Source organism: Gigantopelta aegis, unplaced genomic scaffold (genome assembly GCF_016097555.1).
Source record: "Gigantopelta aegis isolate Gae_Host unplaced genomic scaffold, Gae_host_genome ctg6386_pilon_pilon, whole genome shotgun sequence".
Classification (NCBI taxonomy): Eukaryota; Metazoa; Mollusca; class Gastropoda; order Neomphalida; family Peltospiridae; genus Gigantopelta; species Gigantopelta aegis.
In genome coordinates, this window is record NW_024535004.1 from 1 (window position 1) to 15,837 (window position 15,837).

At 35.2% G+C, this 15,837-nt stretch overlaps 1 protein-coding gene across 1 annotated transcript; it reads right to left on the reverse strand.

The window, feature by feature from the left end:
• Positions 1-2,122: 2,122 nt before the first annotated feature.
• Positions 2,123-15,340, reverse strand: LOC121366611 (solute carrier family 43 member 3-like). Its single transcript, XM_041490983.1, has 4 exons — positions 15,218-15,340; positions 7,598-7,787; positions 6,329-6,443; positions 2,123-2,716 (listed from the first exon to the last, which is right to left on the reverse strand). Exons 1-4 carry the CDS (start codon positions 15,336-15,338, stop codon positions 2,591-2,593), a joined length of 552 nt encoding a protein of 183 aa, XP_041346917.1. The 5' UTR covers positions 15,339-15,340; the 3' UTR covers positions 2,123-2,590.
• Positions 15,341-15,837: the final 497 nt, after the last annotated feature.

Genomic DNA, 15,837 nt, shown 5'->3' on the forward strand with positions numbered 1-15,837 from the left:
GTCGATATAGGTGACATGGTTATATAGTATGTGGAATCTGTGTCATTGTAATGGGGTTTTTTTTCAAGATTTCGTCTGGACAAAATGTGGGTAAAATATAACGAAAAATAAAGGTTGGAGAGCAATTTTCGTAGTTGTTAAGATTTTGGTTCGGACTTTAACTTACGTCATACCTCAATATGACGTCACGTATAACAATGTGATGTGACGTCACAATTGACAATATAATTGACAGCACACAAACCCTAATAATTTCTTATTTCAAGCCTCTTAATATGCATCTATTACAATAACTAAGAGTCAATAAAACAATTTAATTGGCAAATAATTATATCGTTGTTACTTTGATAACTTTATTTAATAGAAAGATTAAATGTTATCATTTAAATCTACAAGTGTGAATAACATTGATGAAGAGTTGCTTGTGTCATTTGATGTATCCCATCGAATGACCGACGATAGAGCAGAACCGGTTGACATGTAAGTGGATTTAAATTTCTTTCTACAGCCTTTGTATTGAGACGCATTTATGAACTACATTGTGACTAAATACTATTATGATGTATTGTAATCTTAATGGTTCACTGTTTCAGTGTGTATTTGCTAAATGTTTGTTAGGTCTTTCATTAATGAACCAGATCTTGGCGATCAAATTCTGCCTGTTAGATACTGGTAGCAAACGAGGCGGACGTCTGTTGGTATCCAGCGATGGATATTCCTATGGCGTCAAGGTAACTATTAAAGTTAACAGTTCTTATAATGATGTTAAAGGGACATACCCTAGTTTTTAAACACTACAGCATATGTTTCACTATAATAGTCGTTTATGATCTGCTGGAATCAAATATGACTTATATTTTATTGTTTAGATTATCCATTTCCATACACCCGAAGTGCTTCTGGTTATCCTGGTGTTTCTATTACCACAAAATGCATTTTTTTCATATTTTTAAAAACGCACGTGCTTCTGAGAAGTAACTGTTTTGGAGTCGCGTTTTAGTCTATTTTTAAGGGTATTTCAACGTCACAGACAGTATCCATATTTGTTAAGGTTTGTAAGTTAACCAACTTTTTATGGGTTGAAACTATAGTCTAGGTGAAAAGTATGCCTTAGTGTTTAAAAACTAGGGTATGTCCCTTTAAACATGTTATTACCATAAATCAAAATATTATTCGTACCGAGTCGTTTCGTCACAAAAGTGAGTCGATTCGACAGGATTATATATTTATTAGCCCGATCTAAAAAGCGTCCAACATTTTATATATAGATTTTTAAATTTTTATTATTATGTTTTTGAATATGACGTAAACAAATTATAAAATCCCCCTTCCTTTTGGATCGGATCGGTACGAATAAGATTTAGAACGAACCAACCCTGGGTGAACGGGTCTAAGGGCGAAACAACACAGGGTTCGAAATGGTTTCAGGGCGAAACGACCCGGATTCATTTTGAGTCATAGAGCCATTTAATATTAAAAACAGTTTTATTATTTAATTACGCCATCTAGTCTGTTGTTTTAGTCAACGACGTGTTATATAGTAGAGCCATTTAATACTAAAAACAGTTTTATTATTTAATTACGCCATCTTGTCTGTTGTTTTAGTCAACGACGTGTTATATAGTAGAGCCATTTAATACTAAAAACAGTTTTATTATTTAATTACGCCATCTAGTCTGTTGTTTTAGTCAACGACGTGTTATATAGTAGAGCCATTTAATACTAAAAACAGTTTTATTATTTAATTACGCCATCTAGTCTGTTGTTTTAGTCAACGACGTGTTATATAGTAGAGCCATTTAATATTAAAAACAGTTTTATTATTTAATTACGCCATCTAGTCTGTTGTTTTAGTCAACGACGTGGTATATAGTAGAGCCATTTAATACTAAAAACAGTTTTATTATTTAATTACGCCATCTAGTCTGTTGTTTTAGTCAACGACGTGTTATATAGTAGAGCCACTTAATACTAAAAACAGTTTTATTATTTAATTATGTCATCTAGTCTTGTTTCGTTAATACTTCAACGACGTGTTATATAATATATATATTTATTATTTAAAGTAAAACAATTGCAGTGCAATGCAACACAATACAACACAACACAACACAACACAATACAATACAAAATGCTTTATTATTGTGCTTACATATGATGTATACATATAATTATTAATATAAACCTAGTCTGTTGACCTAGCAATAATACAGTATATTCACATGTATTGCCTGCGGCTTATCTGCATCTGTGGGTTATAGGATTTAATTTTTTTTTTTACTAATAACCATTTATTGCCAAATGCGGTGTTGAGACAAAATAAAAAACAAAAGCATGGTATGTCAAAATTTAATTCAACTGTTTATATTGACGAACACGTAAACTGCAGTGAATACATGGGACCGCGCACACATTAATCCCACCACCCACTAAAGCAAGGCTTCACCCTCTTCTCTCTCACTAACCACTAACAACTAACCCACTGTCCGGGAAAGACAGCCAAGATAGCTGAGGAGTGTGTCCAGGACAGCGTGCTTGAATCTTACTTGGATATAAGCACGAAAATAAGTTGAAATAAAATATTATTTTATTATTTAATTTCGCCATCTAGAGTTTGCTGTTTCGTGACTTTGAACTCTGCTTGTCGACTTTTGTACCATTGGTAGGCTGGATGGACAAAGGCGACACACACCAAAAACACCAGAAACAGATTGACCTGGAATGAATATATTAACTCCTCATTAAAAATGTATGCCACCAAATCAAATCCCATAAAACTCATACCTACATCATGGATACACATACTACCACCCCAATTTCGCTGCACCCACCTGACATCCTCGTCCTCTGCCGCTAATAAAGCTGATCTGACCTACGGCACTAACTAACGACCGCCGGTAGTATGGGTGCATAGTAGGTGGTTACAAGTGCTTCTTAACAATGTCAGAAGTAACTACTGAACACTCCCCGAAGTGGTCAGACTAAGCCCAGGGCTAAAAGCTGATGGGGAATGGCAGCTGTGTGTCACAGATAGCCACAAGAGACAAGCACCTGTCGCGGTTGGAGAGACAGGGACTGGGATGTGGAGGTGGACAGTGAAAGAAGTTGAAAGATAGGAGGAGTTGCCAGATTGGGAAGAAACGAGATAGAATTCAAATGAGAGAAAGGAATGGGGACAGTGGGATAAAAAAAATAAAAAAAATAAAATAAATACTACCACCCCTCACTCACCCTTAAAGTGAATCAGAAACAAATTGGAGGTGAAGCTGCTCATTTCGGAGATAACGGGTAGTGTCTATGACTACCCTAGTTCCGCATAAAATTTAGGTACCTCATACATGTTTCAAGCACACGTTTACTTCACACAGTAGTACTAGATAAAATAAAATTGCAAACACTGAACTGGTAGCTTCATCTGTGAGATGAAAAGATGGGTGCACCTCGAACTTTGACCCATCAGATACTACTTGGCGTACGGCTACCTTAGACATCAAGCAACAATTGATGAAGTATGAAAATGGAGCACCAATCAACAGTATTCTTAAAATGATTTGATGTGGTATTAAAACTCTACCATCCAGTAAGCACACCCACAAAATGAGTCATCTACTCTTGAAGACGGAAGGAAGGTTGGGGTTTTTTTTGTTTAACAACACCACTAGAACACATTGATTTATTAATCATCGGCTATTGGATGTCAAAAATATGGTCATTTTGACACAGTCATAGAGAGGAAACCCTTTACATTTTTTTTCATTAGTAGCAAGGGATCTTTTATATGCACCGTCACACAGACAGGATAGCACATACCACGGCCTTTGATATACCAGTCGTGGTGCACTGGCTGTAACAAGAACTAGCCCAATGTGCCCACCGACGGTGATCAATCCCAGCGCTTTACCACTGGGATACGTCCCGTCCCACGGACGGAAGGAGTGTTTTATTTAACGACGCACACCACATTTGACTTATGGTTATATGGCATCAGACATATAGTTACGGTCCACACAGATAATAGAAGTGGAAACATCCCGTTGCCACTACTCTTGGACTACGCTTTCCGATTAACAGCAAGGCATCTTTTAGATGCAGCATCCCACAGACTAGACAGTACATACCACAGCCTTTGTAATTCCCGTGGAACATTGGCTGAAGCGAGAAATAGGCTCCAACGGGGATCCATCATAGACCGACTATGCACCAGGCGAGCACTTTACCACTGGGCTACGTCCTGCCCTGCATGCCATATGTTGTGTGTTGCCTGTATGTGGAAGGGTTGAGGTATCTCAATGTTAAAGGGTGGAATTATGTTAACGTGGAAGGGTGGAATTACCTCAATATTGAAGGATTGGGTTATATCAATGTTGAGGGATGGATTATCTCAGTAATTATCTCAATATTAAAGGGTTGGGTTATATCAATGTTGAAGGATTGGATTACCTCAATGTTGAAGGGATGGATTATCTCAGTAATTATCTCAATATTAAAGGGTTAGATTACATCAGTGTTGAAGGGATTGATTAACTCAAGGTTCAAGAGATGGATTACCTCAATGTTGAAGGGATTGGATTACCTCAATGTTGAAGGGATGGATTATCTCAATATTTATGGATCAGCTCAGTGTTCAAGGGATGGATTATCTCAGTGTTGAAGGGATGGATTAGCTCAGTGTTGAAGGGATGGGTTATCTCACTGTTGAAGGGGTGGATTATCTCAATGTTGAAGGGATGGATTATCTCACTGTTGAAGGGATGGATTATCTCACTGTTGAATGGATGGATTATCTCACTGTTGAAGGGATAGGTTATCTCACGATTTAAGGATTGGATTATCTCAGTGTTGAAGGGATGGATTATCTCAATCCGGAAGGGATGGATTACCTCACTGTTGAAGGGATGGATTACCTCAATGTTGAAGGGATGGATTATTTCAATGTTGAAGGGATGGATTACATCAATGTTGAAGAAATGGATTATCTCAATGTTGAAGGGATGGGTTATCTCACTGTTGAAGGATTGGATTACCTCAATGTTGAAGGGATGGATTATCTCAATTTTGAAGGGATGGATTATCTCAATGTTGAAGGGATGGATTATCTCAATTTTCAAGAGATGGATTATCTCAATGTTGAAGGGATGGATTATCTCAATTTTCAAGAGATGGATTATCTCACTGTTGAAGGATTAGATTATCTCAGTGTTGAAGGGATGGATTATCTCAGTGTTGAAGGGATGGATTACCTGAATGTTGAAGGGATGGATTACCTCAAGTTTGAAGGGATGGATTATTTCAGTGTTGAAGGGATGGATTATCTCAATGTTGAAGGGATGGATTATCTCAATGTTGAAGGGATGGATTATCTCAGTGTTGAAGGGATGGATTACCTCAATGTTGAAGGGATGGATTATCTCAATGTTGAAGGGATGGATTATCTCAGTGTTGAAGGGATGGATTATCTCAATATTGATGGATTAGCTCAGTGTTGAAGGGATGGATTACCTCAATGTTGAAGGGATGGATTATCTCAATGTTGAAGGGATGGATTATCTCATTGTTGAAGGGATGGATTATCTCAATATTGATGGATTAGCTCAGTGTTGAAGGGATGGATTATCTCAATATTGATGGATTATTTCAGTGTTGAAGGGATGGATTATCTCAATGTTGAAGGGATGGATTATCTCACTGTTGAATGGATGGATTATCTCACTGTTGAATGGATGGATTCTCTCACTGTTGAAGGGATAGGTTATCTCACTATTTAAGGATTGGATTATCTCAGTGTTGAAGGGATGGATTATCTCAATCCGGAAAGGATGGATTATCTCAGTGTTTAAGGGCTGGATTACCTCAATGTTGAAGGGATGGATTATCTCAATGTTGAAGGGATGGATTATCTCAGTGTTGAAGGGATGGATTATCTCAATATTGATGGATTAGTTCAGTGTTGAAGGGATGGATTACCTCAATGTTGAAGGGATGGATTATCTCAATGTTGAAGGGATGGATTATCTCAGTGTTGAAGGGATGGATTATCTCAATATTGATGGATTAGCTCAGTGTTGAAGGGATGGATTATCTCAATATTGATGGATTAGCTCAGTGTTGATGGGATGGATTATCTCAATGTTAAAGGGATGGATTATCTCAATATTGATGGATTAGCACAATATTGATGGATTATTTCAATGTTGAAGGGATGGATTATTTCAATGTTGAAGGGATGGATTGCTTCAATGTTGAAGGGATGGATTAGCTCAGTGTTGAAGGGATGGATTATCTCAATATTGATGAATTAGCTGAGTGTTGAAAAGTTGTATTTTCTTACCTGATCATAACTTGTGGCCTTTACCCACTCAAACAGAGCGTACTGGAGAGAGGAAAACAGAGCCACTGTTATAAGAAGACAGCCTAGAAGCACGGTGTAGTATTCTGTGGGGAATCTAAACAGAAAGCAAATAACAAACTGTAAAACAAACAAAAAATAAAACAAAACAAAACACCTAACAAGTACAGATAGAAATATTTTGTCAAATAAAATCTACATGGATCTTAAAGAAAAACAAATTAATAGGCCTAGTACTTAGGATATGACAAACAAAAACAGATCATTCGTTCAGTTAACGCTAAAACTCGCGAACTATTTGATTGGCACGACTGGTATATTAAAGGTCGTTGTATGTGCTATTGTCTTTGGAATGGTGCATATAAAAGTTCCCCTTGCTACTAATAGAAAAATGTAGCGGGTTTCCTCTCTAAGACTATATGTCAAAATTACCAATGGTTTGACATACAATAGTCGATGATTAATCAATTATTGTGCTCTAGTGGTGCCGTTAAACAAAACAACCTTTAACTGTTTGGTTGGTTCCCGATATAGTCATTCGGTTTAGCAGTATTTTACGGTATTATGAGTAAAACATACTCCTGCTAGATAGTAGATAGATTCCCGATTTTTTTTGGTGAGAAATTATAGTTATACCGTGAAAAAAACTATGAGAAATTACAGATATACCGTGAGACAAACCTTTTATGAGAAATTACAGATATACCGTGAGAAAAACCTTTTATGAGCAAATACAGATATATACCGTGAGATAAAACTTTTATGACAAATTACTGATATACCGTTAGAAAAAAACTTTTTATGAGAAATGACAGATATACCGTTAGAAAAACTGTGGGAATTACAGATATACCGTGACAAAAACCTTTTATTAGAAATTACAGACATACCATGAAAAAAACTGAGAAATTACAGATATACCGTGAGAAAAACCGAGAAATTACAGATATACCGTGAGAAAAACTGTGGGAATTACAGATATACCGTGACAAAAACCTTTTATTAGAAATTACAGACATACCATGAAAAAAACTGAGAAATTACAGATATACCGTGAGAAAAACTGAGAAATTACAGATATACCATGAGAAAAACTGAGAAATTACAGATATACCGTGAGAAAAAGTGTCAGAAATTACAGATATACCGTGAGGAAAAGTGTGAGAAATTATAGATATACCATGAGAAAAAGTGTGAGAAATTACAGATATACCGTGGTAAAAAGTGTGAGAAATTATAATGTTGACCTACATGGAGTTGAGGAAGGAAACCGTCATGGTGAACAGGAAGGACCGCAGCAACATGAAATCGATGAACGTCGCGTACAGACTCTCGGACAGAGGGACAAACATCAGGACAGACAGACACACGCCCAGTACGGCTGTCAGGGACAACGGTAACACATATGGCATACGCTGACAGCGCTTAACAGACAAACTTTCTGGGGGGAAAAATACATATATATATATATTAGTAATTCATTGATGGACATTACTTTGTTTAAGACCAATAGTGAATAGCTGATTGTGTTGTGTTGGGTTGGGGTTTTTTTTTGTTGTTGTTGTTTTTGTTTGTTTTGGGGTTTTTTGTGTTTTTTTTTTGGGGGGGGGGGGGTTGCTAGGGTGTCGTTACATATTCATTCAGTCAGTCAGTCATTTGTAACACTGAGGGTATTCGGACAACAGACTCTTAGTATGAGTGTCCAGCGATCTACCAATTGAGGTAACGGGAAACCCCTCTAGCTACAGCCTGTCACTCCCAAATTATGTAGTTTGTGACACTGAAACAAATAACAAAGTAGAATTTTCAACTGAATTATCTGATTTTCTGAATGAACCCAACAACTTGTTAAACATAGGAATTTCCCTAGAAAGAAAAAATTAAGATAATTGTAGACCAAATAGTCATGGATATAAACTTATTGAAGTTTGCAAAAATAATAATATGTACATTGTTAATGGAAGAATTCGTGATGATAAATATACTGGTAAAACTACTTGTAAGGGAGCCAGTGTTGTTGATTGTGCTATAGCCTCGTTATGTGTATTAGAGAAAATTATAAACTTTAAAGTTCTTGATTTTGAATCGTTATATTCGGACATTCACAGCCCACTAATTATTTCATTGGATGTTTCAATAACTGGCCAACAAGAAGACGATCTTGAAGAAACTGAACTAAAGTCACGAAAATGGAATAATCGTTTAGCTGAAAACTACAGTGAAAACGTAAACAGAGAAACTATCAGAACTATCATCTCGGACCTAGATCAGCTAAGTGAACACTTTCCAAAGAACAGCTTAACGTCACAGTGGACACTATCAGTAATTTATTCAAAGATACGGCAGTGAATACCTTTGGCTACAAAAGAAGTAGTATTAGACCCAAGCGCGGGAGTAACAAGGCATGGTTCGGCAATCATTGTAGATTACTTAGAAGAAAATACATGGAGTCCAGAACAGCTTACAAGAACTCGAATAAAATGGATAACAAACGACGACTTTTAAATGCTAGTAAACGATACAAGAATGTAATATTAAAACATTTAAAGGGACATTCCTGACTTTGTTGCAATGCTATAAAGTTTCCGGCTAATAAAACCTTTTTTAATTGTTGGAATGACAATTTACTTACATTTCCTTGTCCAGAATATCCATATCTGTATATCCAATGTGTTTTTGGTCCCCCAAATGTTCGTAGTAGCTCAATATGCATTTTTGCCAAATATTTTTTTTCGTACGTATCATTTATTTTTCCCTTCAACCGTCAAATAAAGTCTATTTTTAGACGGCGGATTCCCTTCGACTTGTCATGCATTTGAAGCGCATCACGTGACGTTTTTGTGACGTAGAGCACATGTAAATACCATGCTGCCTGGTCATTTCGTACCCTAGTCATTTCGTACCATTGTAAAAAGTCATTTCGTACCTTAGTTATTTCGTACCATTGTGAAAAGTCTTTCCATACCATAGTCATTTCATACCAGTATATAAAAAACGAATCGACCATAGCATAAAAGCAGTGTTTTTTGGTTTTGTTTTTTAAATTTACTTTGACACATTATTGTGCATCATATCGTTATTGATTTACCATAACACCTGTCAACTGTTATTTCCATTTTACCTGACAAGAGCCGTATTTGGTATGTACTACTAACGGCCAACTTCGATGTTTTCTGAAATTGGCTCCAATTGACCAAAGTGTGCTTTTTTTACATTCATAATTAATAAATATGCTAATAATAATAAATAAATATGAACAATTTTTTTCAGTTACCAGCTGAAATGGTCGAATATTACTTATTATTACTTATTATCTTATTTGTTTAAGAAATAAACAATAACAACCACTGAAAACATTGACTACCCTATCGATTACCAAATCAGCCAATTGCTCATGTTTATTACCTATACACAATGACAATATTTTTTTATTTTTTTTTGCTGATCAGAAACGCCCCTTAAATTAACAACAAATTTGTTTCAGTGTATGGTACGAAATGACTTGATCTTTTTTTAGGGACAAAATTAAATATTTAATGATTTATAAAGTCAGTTGCAGGTGGTGTTTGCCTCTTATATACGTAATTAGATTGGGTACGATACGACTTTCAATTTTGCAATGGTACGAAAGGACCAAATTAGGTACGAAATGACTATGGTACAAAAGAACCAAGCTACGAAATGACTATGGTACGAAAGGAGTAAGGTACGAAGTGACTAGCAACCGGCCGAAACGACCAGATACCCAAAAAATTGCACCATCACAGTATTATGAGTATAACGCTTGGGTTGGGGCGAGTTGACTAATGGACAAAGTTCCGATCTTTCCAACATCTATAGATCTCTATAGCTATAAGTACAAGTGACCCTAACCCTAAATGCTAGAACGATCAGAAGGCTTGCCAAGCCGAAGGCAATAGAAAAGAGACAAGATCAAAAAGTTGTTGAAGTTGAAAAAAAAGAAGAAAAAAAAGAAGATTATTATGAAATCTTGGAATTGTTATGGGCATCATTTCTACTTGTTTCTTTTAAAATGCGTCCATTCGTATCGCTTAGTTAACGAAAAACAAAATTGTAATACTACTGACTTGTAGGAAACAAATGGAAAGTCGTTGGTAATCAATGCAAAACGTCAATATTAAAAAATAAATAACATTAAAAACGTGCTTTCCATACGGTTCGTCCACTGGACAATTCGTCCACTCGATGACTGCATTTTTTTCATATATATTAATAGTTATTTCTTTGACATTGTAATCGTTTCTTAACATTATTTTGTGGTATACTATAACCAAAAAAGTAAAATAGAGTTAGAATTCAACATTAATATCAATTTTTTATTAACTGTTTGTATTCATTATCATGCCCCGGACGATTCGTCCACTGACGATTCGTCTACTCGCTCGTACACTATCTCGCATGTCACGATGTGGTAAATAGGTAATGCAAGCCTCCGCGTCGGAAGACTTTATTACCCCCCCCCCCCCCCCCCCCATGTCATGTTCTCCTTCAATGGGGTACATTATATCCACTGTACCCTCCCTCGTCACATATTATTCCCATATGCCTAATAACCTCGAAATAAAATAAAAACTCGTTGTCTTCAATTCCAATATAATTAAATGTACATTAAAAAACAATTCAACAAAACAACAAACGTCATTCAAACAAAGCGTGTTGTTTTAGACGCGACTTGATTCAACTTTCCGGATCTCGTTTCACGGACTGCGATTTTCTGTTTCCGTTGACTGGTGATCGCACTGAGTCAGTTTTGTCGGAATCGAACGAAAGGATCGGCGATCTCCGTAAAAAAAACAACCCCAAAAACGCGCACTCACTGAAATGTGCATCTGCTAGATCGGGGAACTTTCTCGGATTGAATCATTGCTAAAACTAGGTTGTAGAATCGAACTTTTTGTTGAACTTTGGAGTAATCATCTATCAAAAATCGGAGAAGTTGGGTCATAACCCCTACTCACCCCCCTATGAAAATCTCAACGGATTTACACGATTTGGAAAAACGACCCTTAGAGACCCAGAAAAATCGGAAAATCCGGCATATGCCGGAAAACTTTCACCCATAAAAACCCAGTGGACGAATCGTCCGGAACTGATTTTTTGTAGTGGACGAATCGTCTCGAGTTCCTCAGTGGACGAATTTTCAGTAGAAGAATCGTCGGTGGACAAATTGTCCAGTGGACGAATCGACTGCATCCCAAAAACGTGTACAACCCATGTTGAATATTGCATTGTGGGAAATTTGTGTTCTCGTCATCACTGCGACCTCTGACCTTCACCTTTCGGCGAGGATTTCAAATAATCGTGTCATGGGGAATCCCGAAAGTATTGGTCTATGTAAGTATTTCAATTTCGCACTTTTCATTGATTTTTTTACACAAATGTATTACAGGTGAGTTTACTAATCCATATTACTGTCTATTTTATTAGCTTTAAAGTCAGGAATGTCCCTTTAAGAAGACATAACTGGAAAACAGAACAGAAACTCACAGATCTCAACCGTCACGACACGCGAGCTTTTTGGAAACTTTTAAAAGAAAAACAAAGAGACTGTAATTTGCCACCATCAGAAACACTCTATCAATACTTTAAAGAAGTAAACAGCAATGTTGACACAACTCTTGAACCAGACTTTATTAAAGATTTAGAAAGTAACTGTATCTTAGATAGCCCTATCTTACAAGAAGAAATACTTAGTTGTTAAAAAACTTAAGAATAACAAAGCTTCCGGTCTCGACAACATAATTAATGAATATATTAAGCAAACTATTGACTGTATGATTCCTGTATATGTCAAACTTTTTAATTTAGTATTTGAAAACGGTATCTTCCCTGACTCATGGTTAGTTGGTATAATCTAGCCAATTTATAAAAGTGGAGATAAAGATAATCCTGAAAATTATAGACCTATTACACTACTCAGTTGTCTTGGAAAACTGTTTACTGCCGTGTTAAATAATAGACTAAAAGTGTATCTAGAAACGAATGATATATTATCTAAAGTTCAAGCAGGATTCAGGAAAGATTATTCAACAAATGATCATGTTTTTACACTATATAGATTAATAGAACTGATGAAAGCGCGGAAGAAAACACTTTTTTTGTGTACTTTTATAGATTTTAACAAAGCTTTTGATTCAGTTTGGAGAATTGGACTTTGGGATAAATTACTTAAAAATGGTATAAATGGTAAATGTTTTCAAGTAATGTATAATATGTACCAGAATATCAAATCTTGTGTCAGCGCACATAATTCTATAACAGATTATTTTCCCTGCTGTTTTGGTGTATGGCAAGGTGAAAATTTATCCCCTTTGTTATTTTCTTTGTTTCTTAATAATATTGAAGATACATTTAAAATGAATGACTGTCATGGTATAGGCATAGGTGAATTATTCAGTGAGTCTTTAATCCATACGTCAATTGTTCTTTTTGTTTTACTCTATGCTGATGACACTGTACTCCTTGCAGATAATTACCTATATATGCAAAACTCTCTGAATATATTTGTTTCGTATTGCACGAAATGGAAACTAACAGTAAATTGTAACAAGACAAAGGTCTTAATCTTTAGTGGGAACAAGAAAGATTACAAAAAGGTGTTTTACCTTGGAAAATCAAAGCTTGATAACGTAGAAAGTTATAAATATCTTGGTATTATATTTCACAAATCGAATAGATTTACTAAGGCAAGAAACATGTTATATACACAAGCACAAAAGGCTATGTTCTTATTCTGCGACAAGGCAGATGTCATAATATTTCTATCCAGTGCCAACTAAAATTATTTGACTGCATGGTTTTACCAGTCCTATTATATGGCAGCGAAATATGGGGTTTTGAAAATTTGTCATTAACTGAAAAATTATGTAACCAGTTTATAAAACTGTTATTACCTGTAAAAAAAAATCTACACCATTGTATATATTATATGGAGAACTTAGACGTTACCCGGTATATATTACCATAAAAATAAGAATGATCATTTTCTGGTATCGACTAATTACTGGAAAACAGTCCAAGTTGTCATTATTGGTGTACACATTATTACTGAATGATGTTAATAATAACTTTTATAATCACAAATGGATTATATATGTTAAATTTGTTTTAGATGATATTGGTTGTACATATATATGGTTATCACAATGCAATGCTATTACTAGTGCTTCCATGTTGAAAACGTATATCAATACAAAGCTTACGGATCAATACTTACAATCATGGTATACTTATATTGATAACTCATCCAAAGCTTCAAATTATAAATTATTTTAAAATACTGTTGAATTTGAGACATACATCACAGTTATAGAGAGAAAACATTGGTGTCCATTATTACGCTTCAGATTATCAAACCATAATCTTCCATTTGAAACGGGCAGATAGAAAAATGCACCACTACAAAATAGAATATGTCCATTGTGTAATAATTACGATATCGGAGATGAGTTTCATTATATTTACATGTTTGTTTTTTAAGAATGAAAGAAAGTGTTACTTACCATCTTTCTGTCAGTCTAAACCAAATATATATAAATTTTATAAATTATTCAACTCTAAGAAAGCTGGTGTCCTTAGAAAACTTTCTATATTTTGTAATCTAATTATGAATAGTTTCAAATCCTCTGGCTGATATTCTGTGTATTTTTTGTATTTATTAATGTGTATTTATTGTATTTATGTACACCCACTATCGTGTTACAATTATATTGACTGCTGTATGTATATATATCCTCATATGTCGTAGACTACGGCCTGAGTGTAAATAAAGTTCAATAAAAAGTTCAGTTCAGATACTTTACATATTGATTGATTGACTGTCTGACTGACTGACTGACTGACTGACTGACTGACTAACTAACTGATTGACTGATTGATTGATTGATGCATTCATTGATGCATTCATTCATTCATCAACAGACACGATGGAGATGGTTTTGAAGTGGGAGGTGGCGTATTCATTATAATACTCGTTCCAGCCAGTGTACCACGACTGGCATACCAATGACCGTGGTATGTGCTATCTATCTTTGGGATGGTGCATATAAAAGACACCTTGCTACTAATGGAAGGGTTTCCTCTCTAAGGCTATGTTAAAATTACCAAATGTCTGACATCCAATAGCCGACGGTTAATAAGTGAGTGTCTTCTAGTGGTGTTGTTAAAATAAACTTTCATTCATAGATCAACAGACATGATGGAAATGGTTTTCAAGTGGGATGTGGGGTATTCATATTAATAATTATTAATTAATATGGGTAACAGTTTATGACATGAGTTAATTGTGGTGCATGAAACAAGGTGTTCCGCTGGAAGAATTGTGTATCATAAATAATCGTAGATTTTGTTATAGGACATTTTAAATATATTTTGATTAATTATTAACGACAAGCCCAGCACAAAAAAAAAAAAAAAACCCCCACAATAAATTGGTTATTGGGTGTAAGACAAATGTACGTTTTACATTGAAATAAAAGTATATAAAAACATAATTATAAAAACGAAAGTCACAACCTGTCTTACAGAAGAAGCCTTTTGAATTTTGTAGAAAGGGGTGAGTCAAGGTGAATGTTTTCCTTATCTATTTTTCTCCCTTTCTTCCAGTTTTTGTTTGTATACTAGTATAAAAAAAACATGTATGTTTTATTTTCTCACATAATATAGTGCTTTGGTTCTTTCTGTAATTGATGAAGTTGAAATATTTAGTGTTGCCCATTATTGTAGAATGTAAAATACGTAGCGTATACTGTAAGGCGATTTATCAGGGCACCCAAATCCATACACCGTCCAATAAACTGGGTAACAAAAACTTACAATTAGACTGACAAAGATACAATTAGACAAACATACTTGCAAATACCTTCTTTTGCCAGTCGTGAATGGCGCCTGCTAGAAGAGACGTCAGGATTGATCCCATCATAGTGTATAGCCACGCGTCCGTGTAATAGCTCACTGAAATGGATGCGTGCATATTCTGTAAAACAGTGGCTATATTTAAGTCGCAGAGCCTAGTTTCAGACCGTGTAAATGGATACCACATTTGATTAATCTACAAATATGTAACATATTTTAATAAAGTTACAGTAGAGTCAACCGAGAGTTTGTGACCTTGAAGCGAGAAAATAACCTTTAAAAACAGACTAGAGCTCGTTTCCATAACCGGAAGTACGTGAGTTTTTATAATTACATTTTTAAAATGCATTTCGTGGTATTACAAACCAGGATGACCAGAAATACTTTGGATGTACGGAATTGGCTACTTTTAACAACAAAATACAAACGATTTCTAATTTCAGTTATTTAAACAAAACCCAGCTCTAATAGTGCAAAATACGTTATAATGTTTAAAAGCTAGGATCTGTCACTTTAAAGATATTAAAACATCGGTAAGAAATAAAACCTTTAAAAAAATCTATGATACATATTATACTAGTCCTATTGTACCAAAGTAAGATTTACTCAGAATTAAA

Coding starts and splice junctions, on each gene's coding strand:
- LOC121366611 (XM_041490983.1), bottom strand. CDS start 15,338: ATGCACGCATCCATTTCAGTGAGCTATTACACGGACGCGTGGCTATAC. Junction 7,788..15,217: donor GCAAAAGAAGGTATTTGCAA/GTATGTTTGTCT, acceptor TTTTCCCCCCAG/AAAGTTTGTCTGTTAAGCGC. Junction 6,444..7,597: donor GTTTCCTTCCTCAACTCCAT/GTAGGTCAACAT, acceptor CTTTCTGTTTAG/ATTCCCCACAGAATACTACA.